At 57.1% G+C, this 13,236-nt stretch overlaps 5 protein-coding genes across 5 annotated transcripts; 3 read left to right on the top strand and 2 right to left on the bottom strand.

Annotated features, from left to right (window-relative positions):
• Positions 1 to 625: 625 nt before the first annotated feature.
• On the top strand, positions 626 to 3,586 carry CCOS01_10729 (uncharacterized protein; the record flags this gene model as incomplete). The annotated part of the gene is made up of 3 exons (XM_060458883.1): positions 626 to 703; positions 874 to 1,902; positions 1,961 to 3,586. The coding sequence occupies 3 exons, from the start codon at positions 626 to 628 to the stop codon at positions 3,584 to 3,586; spliced, it is 2,733 nt and encodes a 910-aa protein (XP_060310685.1).
• Positions 3,587 to 4,024: 438 nt separating this feature from the next.
• Positions 4,025 to 4,430, bottom strand: CCOS01_10728 (uncharacterized protein; the record flags this gene model as incomplete). Its single annotated transcript, XM_060458882.1, has 2 exons — positions 4,025 to 4,144; positions 4,239 to 4,430. 2 exons carry the CDS (start codon positions 4,428 to 4,430, stop codon positions 4,025 to 4,027), a joined length of 312 nt encoding a protein of 103 aa, XP_060310684.1.
• A 1,257-nt stretch (positions 4,431 to 5,687) lies between these two features.
• CCOS01_10727 (uncharacterized protein) lies at positions 5,688 to 6,146 on the top strand (the record flags this gene model as incomplete). Its single annotated transcript, XM_060458881.1, has 1 exon — positions 5,688 to 6,146. The coding sequence occupies one exon, from the start codon at positions 5,688 to 5,690 to the stop codon at positions 6,144 to 6,146; it is 459 nt and encodes a 152-aa protein (XP_060310683.1).
• Positions 6,147 to 7,368: 1,222 nt separating this feature from the next.
• Positions 7,369 to 8,349, top strand: CCOS01_10726 (uncharacterized protein; the record flags this gene model as incomplete). The annotated part of the gene is made up of 1 exon (XM_060458880.1): positions 7,369 to 8,349. The coding sequence occupies one exon, from the start codon at positions 7,369 to 7,371 to the stop codon at positions 8,347 to 8,349; it is 981 nt and encodes a 326-aa protein (XP_060310682.1).
• A 123-nt stretch (positions 8,350 to 8,472) lies between these two features.
• Positions 8,473 to 11,948, bottom strand: CCOS01_10725 (subtilase; the record flags this gene model as incomplete). Its single annotated transcript, XM_060458879.1, has 11 exons — positions 8,473 to 8,599; positions 8,667 to 8,917; positions 8,981 to 9,068; positions 9,125 to 9,233; positions 9,287 to 9,396; positions 9,511 to 10,880; positions 10,939 to 10,996; positions 11,065 to 11,170; positions 11,227 to 11,290; positions 11,377 to 11,721; positions 11,802 to 11,948. The coding sequence occupies 11 exons, from the start codon at positions 11,946 to 11,948 to the stop codon at positions 8,473 to 8,475; spliced, it is 2,775 nt and encodes a 924-aa protein (XP_060310681.1).
• Between the last annotated feature and the right edge of the window lie 1,288 nt (positions 11,949 to 13,236).

Here is a 13,236-nt window from a genome sequence, read left to right as displayed (position 1 = left end):
TGGGGTTTTCCACGGCCACCCACCCTATCCCGGTCCCGCTTTCGGGTCTAGCCAGGCGTGTGCCAGGCGTGTGCCAGGGCCCCGTACGGGCAGGGCAGCTGAAAACACCTGAAAAGGAACCTGAGCTTCCCCGTTACCTGACCTCACGTGCAAGCTGCTCAATTGCCTACGTCTGAAATGTCGCTTAAATCTCAATAACTCATCTTGAGAGAGCACTGCATATCTTGGCAGCCAGACCAGCTCATTATTCATGATCCCGGCAGCTGGCGATGAAGCTACGGCCGGTTGACCAGGCCCAGCGGACATTGGCTCATCCACTTGGGCGCTGCAAGTGATGTCATCGGTCCCCTATTCCGGTAGTGAGCTCTAGCCTTCTGGGGTGTGGAAGTTTCAGGGTTGCGGCCTTCTTCTGTGCTTCCCGCTCCGGGCTCCCTCGAAGCGAACATGATGGTCTGTTCCACAAACAATATAGGATCGTCCACCAACTCGTCAAAGGGGGAGGAAGCTTTCAAAAGCCAAGAGATCCCCCGCCACCGTCCAAGGGGAGGAAGATTCTGTTGCTCCCTTCAGTTTCTGATCTGAGGGCCGGGCTGGACTGGACTGGACTGAACACGAGAGAGAAATCATGAATCCGTTGAAGCTGAACACCACGTCGGTGTCATTGGCGGTCACGCCAACCGTCGTATCCACCCTCTTTTCACATGTGAGTCTCTCCCGAATCCCCTATACACAAACCGCGTCAGGTCGTCCCTGAATCCAGCTTGCCCCGGATTTATTTCGTCACAGAATACGCAATGCAACCCCTACCGCGATAGCTACAGCTCAATGACCATGTACGCAAGTGCAATTGACTAATTCTCAATCTCACAACAGTACCTCAATCGAAAAGCCTCAAAGCAAGGACCAAACTCCCACTTATCCTACGATGAAGGCCTGCACCTCGTCCGATCCTTCCTCGAATTCGCTTCCCACCACACCGTCGAGGAGCTCCAAGCCTTTACAGCCCAATGGGTCCCGCACCCGCAATGGGTCAAAGTCGAAGACGTCGAGATCCCCGAGACCGAGCTCGAGAAGTCGGCCGGCCTGATCGAGGCCCAACTGGGACCCCGAGGCGTACGGGCCGTAGGGGGTTGCAAATGGTGGAAGTGGCGGAAGCCGCAGAGCCCCCTCAAGGCCGAGTGGATCGAGATGCGCGCCGACTACCACGAGCGCAAGAAGAACGGCGGCGCGACGAAGAGGGTGATGCTCTACGTCCACGGCGGCGCCTACTTCTTCGGCAGCGTCGACGAGCACCGTTACCAGATGCAGCGGCACGCCCGCAAGCTGAAGGCGAGGGTCCTCGCACCCCGGTACCGCCTCGCGCCGCAGTTCCCTTTCCCTTGCGGCCTCCAGGACTGTCTCGCCGCTTACCTCTATCTCCTCACCGTCCAGGACCCGACCACGATCGTCCTGGCCGGCGACTCGGCCGGCGGCGGTATGGTGCTCTCGATGCTGTGTATCCTGCGAGACCGCGGTATTCCCCTACCCGCGGGCGCCGTCCTCATCAGCCCCTGGGTCGACCTCACGCACTCGTTCCCCAGCGTCTCGGGAGATAACCAGATGGACTACATCCCCTCGTCCGGCTTCCACCACAAACCATCCCGGGCCTGGCCGCCGCCGAACGAGGACGATATGGAGATGATGAGGGAGCAGGCCATTAAGGCGCGAGCGGGCAAGGAGAAGAGCGCCACGAAGCTTAACACTCTCGAGAAGAAGCAGGCAGCGCCCATCGCGCTGGGCGACGGCAACGAGACGCTGGGGGGCACCTCTGACTCTTCTGGTAACGCGGACCCCACAAAGACGGCCTTGCAGCTTTCCGTCACCATTGACGGGAAGCTTACCACAGTCAAGGACCAAATCCAAGTAAGTCTTCTTAGGGGAGCTTCCTCCACTCACATGATATACTAATAGCCCTTTCCAGATGTACACGACCAATGCCTTACTCTCACATCCCATGGTCAGCCCGGTAATGCAACCGACGCTGGGCGGCCTCCCGCCGCTCCTCATCATGGTGGGCGGCGGCGAGGTCCTCCGCGACGAGCAAATCTACGTGGCACACAAGTGCGCGAACCCCGCCAAGTACCCGCCGCCGGGTCTCGACGACGCCGGGCTGGCGCAGCTGAAGCAGTACAAGCCGACGGACGTGCAGCTCCAGGTCTGGGACGACCTCTGCCACGTCGCCCCGACACTCAGCTTCACACGCCCGGCCAAGCACATGTACCGCGCCGTCGCGCAGTTTGGCGCCTGGGCGCTGGCGAGGGCGCAGCAGACGGAGATTGAGATCCTGGACGACGACGACATTTCCACGATTTCTTCTAGCTCCACCTCGGATTCGGATAAAGAGGAGAACCAGACGGAGAACAACGCCGGCGGGGGGCAACCTCCCGAGCTGGTGGGCAAGGCGGGCATGCCGTTGCCGCCCTTCAAGAAGCACATGATCCGCCAAAAGATCTCCACGCGCGGCGTCGTCTCCGACCTACCTCCCGAATCCGAGCTGGACGGCTGCGTCATGAAGTCGGAGGAGGTCGGCGTCGTCAGGCCCACGCCCGTGAGGCGGTGGCTCGACACCAAAGCCACCTTTGACAAGAAGTTCTCGAGCGCGAAAGCCAAGGTCCACAAGAGCATCATCAGGGACCTGGCGGACGGGTACATGGATTTCGGCGACGGCGAGCAGCCGCCGCCCACGGCGCTGGCCGGTCGACGAAAGGCGTCGGATGAGCTGGTGGACAGGAAGAAGACCAAGAGTATCGGTCTGGCGCTGTGGTCGCTTTGGGGCTCCAAGCACGACGAGACGACGACAAAAAGAGAAAAGAAGGCCGACTCTGATGCTGTCGCCGCCACCGCCGCCGGCAGGACGTCGCAGCAAACTCGGGAGTCTCAGCAGACTTCGCCCAGGGGCGGTGAGGGAGCCAGGTCCTTTGAGGACATCGAGCACCAGGATCCGGCGCCCCTCGGCTCGCCTACGGGCAGCAAGCGGCGGTTCGTCCGGGACGAGCATCAGACGGAAGAGGAGGAGACGCCGGCTTCCACGCAGATGGAAGAGTCTCAGACCACGGCAGTTGAAGAGACGACAACGACACCGGTAGCAGCCCTCATCGAGAAGAGGAAAGAACAAGAGAAGCACAACGAGCAGGCCGCCGCCGCCGCCGCCGCCGCCGACGGGAATCACCTGAGCCCAGATTTCGTCCCCGGCGGCACCGGCGTCGCGGGCAAGCGGCCCTTCCTCGACGGCATCGCGCTGCCATTTAGTCTCGGCAAGAAGGACGCCGAGACGGCGAGCATGGTGACGCTCATGTCGGGCGCCGACAGTCGGCCCATCAGTCCCATGCCGCAGCTGAACCGGTCGGATACAGGCGCGACGACTGACGGAGTGGAGCTCAACGGGAACGGGATTTCTGCTTCCCAGGCGAGTACCCAAGTCCCAACGGAGAATGAGGGTATGAGGCCGCCGTTGGATACCTTTGTCACGGCGGCGGAGGATCTGCCTCTTGCGAAGGGGAAGGGGAAGGAGGTTGTGGGTCACGGGGGGTCGGAGCAGACTGCGTGACATGTTTGCTGTATGAATGAGAATAAGTATATAAGAAGCTTGAATCATAGTGTGTATGCAAATCTTGATCGTCATAGTTTCCCTTGGGGAAGCTTATACTCTCGCACTTGGGGTCTTCGCGAACCCTCATCCTCCGCGTGGATATGCGCAAAATGCTTGTTGGATGTGATTTTGTCTTTCTTTACATATTGTTACAGCGTCGAGGGTATATACAGCTCTTGTACACTCTTGTTTTGGGGTGAGAACGTGATCCTGCCCCTTGTTTCTGGGGGTTGTTTCTCGGGTTGTCTCTCCTGATACCGTTTCCCGTCAGCAAGCAGCAGCAGATCTCAATGCTGTGCTTCTCGTCTCCCTTTCCTATTTTCTCTCTCTCTCTCTCTCTCTCTCTCTCTCTCTCTCTCGTCTTCCAGCCATGCGGATTCTCTCTCCATCTCCACTTTAATCGACACCGTTCACCTGCTTCCAGTTCTCCAGGTAGAGCTTGGGGTCGCGGGGACCTTCTTTCGTGGGGTACGATCCCCTCAGGGGCCGCACAGCCTCGGAGACGAACGGCGTGAGCTACATACACACAACACGTCAGCATTCAACGACTCGACGCGGCCGGCATCCTCCTCCTTCCCCTTTCGCGTTCCGCGCGCAACTGTCTCCTTACCTTGAAATCCTTCAAGCCCTCCGGCACGACGTACGTCCGCACCTTGTGCCACTCAATCACGTAGCCTCCGTACTTTGTGTGGCGACCCATGGCGCCCGTCCGGTTTCCCTTGTAGAAGCCCTTATTGACGTCCTTGGTCGTCAGCTTCAGGTGCCTGTACTTGAGCACCTGGAGGACGGGTGAGGGTCTCATGATGGGCGGGCTTTGGTTGTCGGCTCTATTGCCCGAGCTCGGGGGGGGGATTCTTGGGTGTGCGGTCGGGGTTTGCGCTGAGGCTGGACTTGGTCTTGGGTCAATTGGCCCCTTCTCGTGTTTCGCTTGTTGCTTTCGTCGGCTGGTTGGTGTCGTGGATACGCCTTGGTGAGAGGCTGCGGGTTGGGCTGGGTGGTGCAATGGAGAGCTTGGTAGGGGCCCGAAATTTTGGCGATGCGCGATTGCGACGGATTAAGGGTTCGCCCTTTGGCCGACAAAGACCCCTGTCGGATGTTTTGGCTCTCTAGCTGTGGGGACAAGTGCGTTCCGCCCGGGTGCACGGACTCGGCACGGCAAGAGTATGCAAGTCGGCGCCGGTGTGTGGGGCTTCGTTCCCGGAGCCCTCCGGGACTGTTTACACGCCATCGGAACCGAGGAAAGTAAAGATGGGCGGAGTTGCCTCTAGTCAACCCAAATAATGGATTGCCATATTCTAGGATACGGTCTTGCATATCATTGAAACTACGGGGCCAGATTAGAGCACACATACGGAGCATTGGAGCAAGATCCATTCGTTTCCCGAAGCTGTCTAGGTAGGTACTTAGTAGGCAAACGAAAACCTGTGACCTTCAGATCATATTTCAAATAAATCGTAGCCTGCCTCAAAGAGTTTCATTTGTCTCCGCTTCTGAAACTCGTCCACTTATCTACGGAACGGTGGCTTCTGTCATGCTCTGTATACGTTAAAGGCTGATGCCTCAAGACAACAAGGGGATTGAAATCCATCCAAGGTAAGATTTAGGATTTCTCTTATTTTTTAACCATGCATATCTTTTAGAATGTAGCGTTTCTTTGTTTGAAGGCTGGTCATCCTGAGGTTCTGAATGCACTCCTCAAAGGGGCCGGGTTTCTTGCTTCCATCTCGCGGAATGTAGTGGACGAATCTCCCATGAGCATTTGGATTCACGAAATCGATGAGACCTGGCTTTGTATACTGTTATAATATCGACAATGCCCCTTGAAATTTTCGTTCTCCAACGTTCAATGCAGCCAGTCATCATCCAGCGACACCAAGATGGATCTCAATGCCATATTTCGCCGTCGAGGAAGAGTGGGCACTCGACCCATACCTTCGGGATGGGTACTTAAGACTCCCACTGGACTATTAGAGGTCCAGAATACCTCTTCCCAAATCGAGCTACATTCCATCCTCCGCCAACTGCAGAAGCATAAACCGCGTCCTCCAGCCAAGGTGCCATGTCTACCGCAAAGCCGCAGCCGCAGCCAATTCAGCCATTCCAGACCGCCCCTCAAGTCTTGGACTCCATCAAGAAATCGCAGTCAAAATTCGAAACACTGATGCGCTCCTTCACAGGAGGCGAGAGCACTGCCGTCCGTAACTCCTCAGGCGCACAGGCACCTAACGCCGCGGAAGGCCTTCGGCGCGCAGAAACCCCGGGCAGAGTGAACGCCGAGACCGCAGAGCTCAGACGCAGGCACGACAGACTGGAGCTCGACTTCTTGCTCTTTCAGAAGCGGATGGAAAATCGCCAGTGTCGGCCTGCTATCGCCAGAGAATGGTGGAAGAGGGAGAGCGCGGCGAGGATCAACCTCGCCAACGAACTCGGCCAGCTGAGGGAAGAGCACGAACGTATCAAGACCGAGCTTGAGGAGGCCAGAGCCGTGATCAAGAAGTTGGAAGAGCAGGTACTTTGATCATCGGCTTCGTCGACAAGGCCGAGCCGGGCAGGACTTACTGTCTCAACCATGAGCTTTATCTTGATGCCTACCAAGAACCCGATAGCGATCCCAGCTACTGCCCGAAATGCGCAAACAGTGATGGTATTATAGAGTATTTGAAGATCGAATGTCTTTGAACGCTCCGAGGCCGAGGGCAAGGGTGTGGGCAAGGTTTTCCGATTCCCTCGAAGACGTCACTAGAAGACTGAACATCGTTACGGGCACGTCGGTCCTGCTGGGCAATCGAAGGAAGCCCTGAGTAATTTTGACTTCAACGAGTATGAGAAAGCATGGTTTATGGTACAGCATGGGGAAACTGGGTGCGCATAGAAGTAGAGTCAGCAATCAAGCATTATCAAAAACTACAGAATCACTGGGCATGACCGAGATCCCATCCCCCTTTCACTTGAAAAGATGCATACACTCATGACTACATTAATACACTAGCCTTTTAATTCGGCGTGAGAAGTGGATATTCTACTTTGTTCGCGTATTTCTCCCTGAACCGAGATCGTAAAGCGAGTCCTGAATACTGATGAGCATCCATCAAACGCCTGCATTTGGTGATGGAAGGTCACGATATTCTTGGTAGGTTTGGGGGCTGTCAAACGTAAGCCATTGCAGCCAGATCTAACTTGACAAGTGGAGGCGTGCGCTATTTCTACATATTCGCCTTCCTGCAAAGGCACTCGTGGTCCTGGACCTGTGAACGAAGTATTGTGCAACTCGGCGTGAAAGCGGGCCCGGTCGGCATCCGGAACCCACTATCTGTCTGCCGGGTCCGGCAAGACCTCTCCGGTGCCGTCTTCTCATCTTCCACCTCAGGCAAAGTGGAATACGGGCGATAATCCGACTACATACTTGGGAAACTCGAGAATGATTCACAGCTCATTGAATATCCGATTCTGGTAGCACTGGACATTTCATTAGTCTGACATTTAGTCGAGAGACAGAAGAAAGCGGACCGGGGAAAAGTGGGAACGCCAGTGCAGTTTTGATGGAACGCTGCATCTCCACTTCACTCCATTCTCACGCTTGCCACTCTCATTCTCATCCATCTCATCCTTCTCACCTGTCACTTTTATCATCTCATAACTGTGGACCGCTCAAACATTCAAGACGGATCATCAACCTCACCGACAGAGATCCCTGACCTCGTTCACGACACGAATTCACCGCCATTCACGACCCCGCCAAAATGGTTCGTCACGACCCTCACGCCAACCACCCCGTCGGCCTCCTCGTCGAGCCAAACTCGGACGGCTACGTCGTCCGCCGCTTCCCCCACGACCACACAGATCTCTACGGCGAGAACCCAACCGACCTAGAGCTCCCCGGCTCCCACGGGCCCCTCAACCTCGTCCACGTACGCTGCCACAACGCCCTCACCCGGACCACCCTCGCCAACACCAACATCACGGTCCGCACCATCCAATTCGGAGACGACGACGACAAGCCCGCGGCGGCTCTCTCCCACCACACTGACTCCCTCGTCATCGCCGTCCACGGCGTCTGCCCGCCCCAGAACAGTCCCGATCAACCGCCCACCAAGTCCGCCGTCGGCGTCCACCTCGGCCCCGGCAACCCGCTCAACCGCGCCTGCCGCATCCCCGACGCCAAAGACCGGGGCCACGTCATGAAGGACACGGACGGCAGCGACGGCCGCGACCGCCCGCAGCACACGCAGCAGCGCGCGGACCTCTACGCCGCCATTGTGGGCTTGATGGAGGCGACGACGATTGCCACCAAGGGACTGCCCACCATGCGGTCGCTGTCGCGGCGGTCACAGCCGTCATTCAAGTTGCACCACGTCGTCGTCAAGAGCGACTCGGCGTATCTCGTCGAGGGTGTCGCGGGCGGCAGGAACGGCGAGCCGCCGCACATGAAGAAGTGGCTCGCCAACGGGTGGAAGAACACAAAGGGCGAAAAGGTCAAGAACGAAGATCTGTGGGATAATCTGATGCTCACCATGATGTCGCTGGGCCAGGCGGGCGTGGCGGTGGAGTTTTGGCAGGTGCCGAAGAAGGAGAATAAGGAGGCGGACCGGCTCGCAAAGGCTGCCCTCGAGCAGGAGGTAAATTTCTTTGACGAGAAGAGTATCTTTGGTAAGGAGATAGGTAAGGACGCTGATGCGGGCAAGCCAAGTGCGGCTGGTGATGAGTTGGTTGCGATGGAATGATGATACACTTGAGGCTGATGGGACTACATTTGGAGCACTTGGGGTGCACGAAAAAGTGGTTTGGATTTACCGTGAATTTACAGGGATTGGAGAGCGATATTACATTAGATCGTAGTAGAGTTTTCAACGCCGGAAAGCGGTGGCATTGCTTCCGGCAAGCGGAAGGACCTCAATCACAGGCGTCTCGAAAATCTCCCAGTTATCCGACGCCTTGGGGTTACCAAAGGCCTTCAAAGCCGCGATACGCCATCTAGTTCGTGGGTGTTAGCCTACGTGGCCACATAGATGGTATGAAATCCAGGTGAGGAATGACTGACTTGTACTTTCCAGGCTTAATCTGGCTCCCATCCGCCAGCTTACCAAGCCACCACGACTCGTAGGGCGAATCACGAGACTGGTCCTGGAGAGGGTACGAGAAGGTGTTATTCACGCTGTCGGTGGCCGGATCGAAGACGGGGTAGTTGACGCTGTTGTAGACGTCGAAGCTGGCGACGGAGCCGACGTACTTGTTCTCGCCGACGACGGGAGGGTATACCCACTCACGCTCTTGGTAGGTGGGTTCGTAGACCTGCAGAGAAGACAGGAATTAGTATTCCTCGGTTCTTTGAGAGGAGAAAGAGTAATTGCTTACATCCCAGCGAACCTGGCGAGAGCCCCAGGTCAGAGCGACTTGGAGCCTGACAAAGTCTTGCTTGGCGAGGGAGAGATCAAAGGTGAAGCTGTTGATGGGTGTAAGTCTGTTGTCTCCCTTCACTTGTATACTTGGAAACCGTACCTAGACTTCTCAGAGAGAGCGGTCCGGTTAACACCAGACGAGACACGAGGGTATCCGTAGGAGGTGTAAAACATGTCAGCAATGTCATGCTTGATGCTGCCGCCGACACCTTTGGGGAATTTGTCAGTAAAAGCTTCACGCGAAGAGGCGACCAAGGCCTACCATAGTAGGGCACCGAGAGCACATCGCCGGCGCTCGATCCAATGAGAATCTTGCCGCTGAAGACAGGAAGTCTCGAAGCGTTGAGACCTTGAGGAATGTCAAAGGAGAATCTGAAGTCTTAGTGTTAGCCGTCTGCCATCATTGCGGTTCCCATGGAGCGACCGCCCAGAGAATCCTTCGGGCCAGTCATCAACATATCAAAACGGAATCAGGAGAGTACTCACTTCGCAGTCTTGGTCTGCCCAGGCCCAACCTTGAACCCGCCCGCCGGCAAGCTGACAACAGCCCCAATCTTAACCGGCTCAATCTCAACAAGATCCTTGATGCGCGGCACAGCAGAAATCCCCGCATCAGCAGCCTCAGCAGTCCAATACGCCTCGAATCCAGCGGCATTCTGCACCGTAAAGATATACTCGAGCTCCGTGGGGCCGGTATTCGTCACATCGACCTGATGGTACCGCGAGAAATGATGCGTGTCGTTCAACGCAAATTTGGTCTCCCCAGACAACTGCGACGTGGCGTTCAACACTGAGACGGCGTCGATCAACCCGCTACCGACCTGGATCGGCGGCGCCCAGAACCCGAAATCCTTCGTCGTGCCGTCGGACCACGGGATCGCGCGGCCGGAGGCGACGATGCGCGCGTGCAGCGCTTTAGCGAAGCCCGCGCCGTGTACGGAGCGCCCGCCGCGCGCGCCGATATATAGCGCCGCTACGCCAGCGACGTACGGGCAGGCCATGGACGTTCCCGACAGGTCGCGGTAGCGGTGGCCGATGAACGGAGCAAAGATGCGCCCGCCCGGCGCCGTGACATCGGGCTTGAGCTCGAGGTCAAAGGTACCGCCCCACGAGGTGAACTGCGACGGCTTCCCGCCGCCGGCGTTGTACATGGCGACGTAGTTGCTGTTTTGGTCGAGCGAGAAGTCGGCCGTGACGCTGCCGCCGGCGATGACCGTCTTGACAATGGCCTCGCCCGCGTCCTTGGACAGTAGGCCCCATTTGCTCTGCGCCCAGCCGGAGCCCGAGAAGCCGACGACGGGCCGGTCGGTAAGGTAGAAGAGCATGAAGCGCGCGCCGCGCTCCTGGACCCATCGCTGGCGGATGTAATCCTGGCACCCCTCGTCGAAGCGCACGAGCGGGATGGTGTTTGTGAAGTTGAGACCCTCGGGGAGCGGCGAGCAGGCGTCGTTCTCGACGCTGATGTTGAGCGTGACGGGGACGATGGGCCAGCCGACGATCTCGGCGGGGAAGAGCTCCTCGGCGGGACGGTAGCCGAGGATGGTGCGGTTGGACTGGCCGTCGAGCGTGAAGGTGCCGGCGAACTGGCGGGCCGAGACGATGGAGGCGTCGGCGGAGCCGATGGCGAGCACGTCTTTGCCGGCGGCGCCGCTGCTGGGGAAGAAGGGTCCCACGTCGCCCGAGTTACCGGCGGCGATGGTGACGACGACGCCCTGCTCGACGATGCGGGAGGCCACGAGGGCCCAGGCGTTGTCGGACCAGCCGCCGGTGGAGCCGACAGAGGCGGTGATGATGTCGACGCCGTCGTCAAAGGCGCGCAGGAAAGCTTCGATTAGGACTTCCTCTGCTGTGCCCTCCTGAGGATCGATGTCAGCATGTCTCCAAGGGGTGGGGGGACCAGACTGAGAAACTCACATTAGGGCCGAAGACCTTGTATGAGTAGATTGTGGCTTCAGGGGCAACTCCGGTGAACCTATTCGACACGTTTAGCTAAGGCTTTCTTTTCCCTGACCAAGCTAGTCTTGAGACGTCGTCACATACTCGGAGCTCTTGCCGGCAATGATACCAGCGACGTGCGTTCCGTGACCGGCCTGGTCCATGGGGTCCTCATCAGGTTGACGCTCTGCTCCGGGGTAAGGCCAATTCGCTGCCCAAGTCAGTTTCTGTCCTCAGCTCAACGCGTGTTGGTCGTCATGAACTCACTCTCGTCGCCAACAAAGTCATACCCAGCAGCAACCTTACACCCCTCACCAAAGCACCCACCAAGCTAGTGTTCACATCACGTTAGCCCATCAGATCTCTTCATTCGCCACTCCATCCCCCAGACAGACGCGGAAAAGAAAATAAACTCACAGCAGGATGCGTATACTCCGATCCCGTATCAACAACGCCAACCTTGACGCCCTTTCCAAAGATCCCCTGCTCATGGAGCTTGTCCACGCCCGTCATCCAGTGGATGGAGTAATTGAGCGCCCTCGCATCGTCGCTAAACGACTCCCCCGCCACGACGGGCGCGAGCTGAATGCGCGTCGAGTGCCATGCCTTGACGACGGGCACGATCGCCTCGAGCGAGTCCGTGTTCTCGCTGTCCGACTCGACGGCGATGCCGTTGAAGAGGGACGAGTCAAAGACCTTGAGGATCTTGCTGCCCGGGTCGTTGGCCTGGAGCTGCTGGACTACGGCATCCTTGTCGGCTCCCTATCAGGCGCATCAGCATCTCTCCTCTTACTAAGATAGTCTAACGGTTTCTTCTGTGGGCAGGAAGTCAAAAAACGAACCTGCTCGAGTTCGACAATGAACTTCTTGGGCGCGACGGCCGTGTCGTTGGAAGGACGAGCATCTTCGTCGACGGCGCGCCGGGATACTCGGGCTGTTCCCGCGCCGGCCAAGGCCAAGACGGAGATGATGGCACTCGCGACACGCATGGTCGGTCAGTCAGTCAGTCAAGAAAACGAATGTAAAGTCTCAAACGGAATGATCGTTCAGAAGACCCAGTCAGTCCCTGGCTCTTCCTCTTCTCTCCATGACATACTCGCAGGATGATGAGCGCCATTTATGAGAAAGAGCCGTTGGCAAACATGCCCGCTCTCGCGTGATACCATAAGAGGACCTCTTGACGATCTCGTATCGACAATGTCGACACCACGACACGCCATGCACCCAGCGTGAAGAAACCCCGGTCTCCCATCCTCTTTCGGCAGTCGTCGCAGCGACATCTCCACCCCCGAGGCGACCTCGCCTTGGAAGCCAAGCAACGCCGGTCCACACCTGGACTGGGCGTCCAACACCCAAATCCTACGTATCACATCCCGTACCTTGCATCGACCTGCCGTCTTGAGCTTGGTAACCTAAACCTTGACTCTAATCCCGCCCATATCTTTAATTTTCGGTATGCACGCTAGCAGACGCGCATCTTCGTATTCTGGAAATCCCGGAGGGATAAAGGCGGAAAGCACAACGGCCTCGGAGTCCGGTGCCTATTATCGCGAGTACCGCGCTTTAGGTGCCAAGTTTCTTCGGGTGAGTGGTGCCAGAGTTGCAGCTTGCTTCGGAATGAGCCGTGGAGTATGAGGCGATTGGTGTTCGTTTGCAGCATGATTCCACCTACCCCGCGGCGGATCAGTCAATGGAAGGTCAGTTAAGAGCTTGGATGGAAATGTGTAAATGGGCGGCGTACTTACATCTTCTCAACAAGTCGGGGCGGTGGTTCAATCTGTTCGTCACGGCTCAGTCAAGGCAAATGCAAAGGGAACAGGAACTCATTGATTGCAAAGGTATTATTCATGATTCAAGAATAAATAAAAAAGAGCGAGGACATAGCGTGAGTCTAAATCTAAATAATTTTCCATGAGCGTTGTTGCCGTCAAAGATTGGTTTTCGCCTCCCAGCCTCCCGCCGCTTTCTGTAACTCTCAAAGAGACCAGAGAACAGCGTGTATGTGTTTTGTAAATGAGAATGAGAAATAACATGCAAAGAGACGGAGGCTTTTTTGCCCCTTCGTCCCTATTTTCCCCCTCGGATATGCGAGCGCTCGCGCGAGAGAGCCAATTCGTAGACCATGAACGAACGCTTTTGTTCAAACGCGATAGTTATGTGTGTGTATATAGAAAGAAGTTATACATCATTATACAACCAAAATAGGCCCCATAAGTCGGAAGTGAACCGGACCCCTGACCCAAAGACCAAACGTGACAAGAGGCGCGGCGCGGCGCG

The sequence above is a fragment of the Colletotrichum costaricense genome (genome assembly GCF_030867565.1).
Source record: "Colletotrichum costaricense strain IMI 309622 chromosome Unknown Scaffold_11.1, whole genome shotgun sequence".
Taxonomy (NCBI): domain Eukaryota; kingdom Fungi; phylum Ascomycota; class Sordariomycetes; order Glomerellales; family Glomerellaceae; genus Colletotrichum; species Colletotrichum costaricense.
Note: the sequence above shows the minus strand (reverse complement) of the source record. Positions and strands in the feature narration are given on the sequence as shown.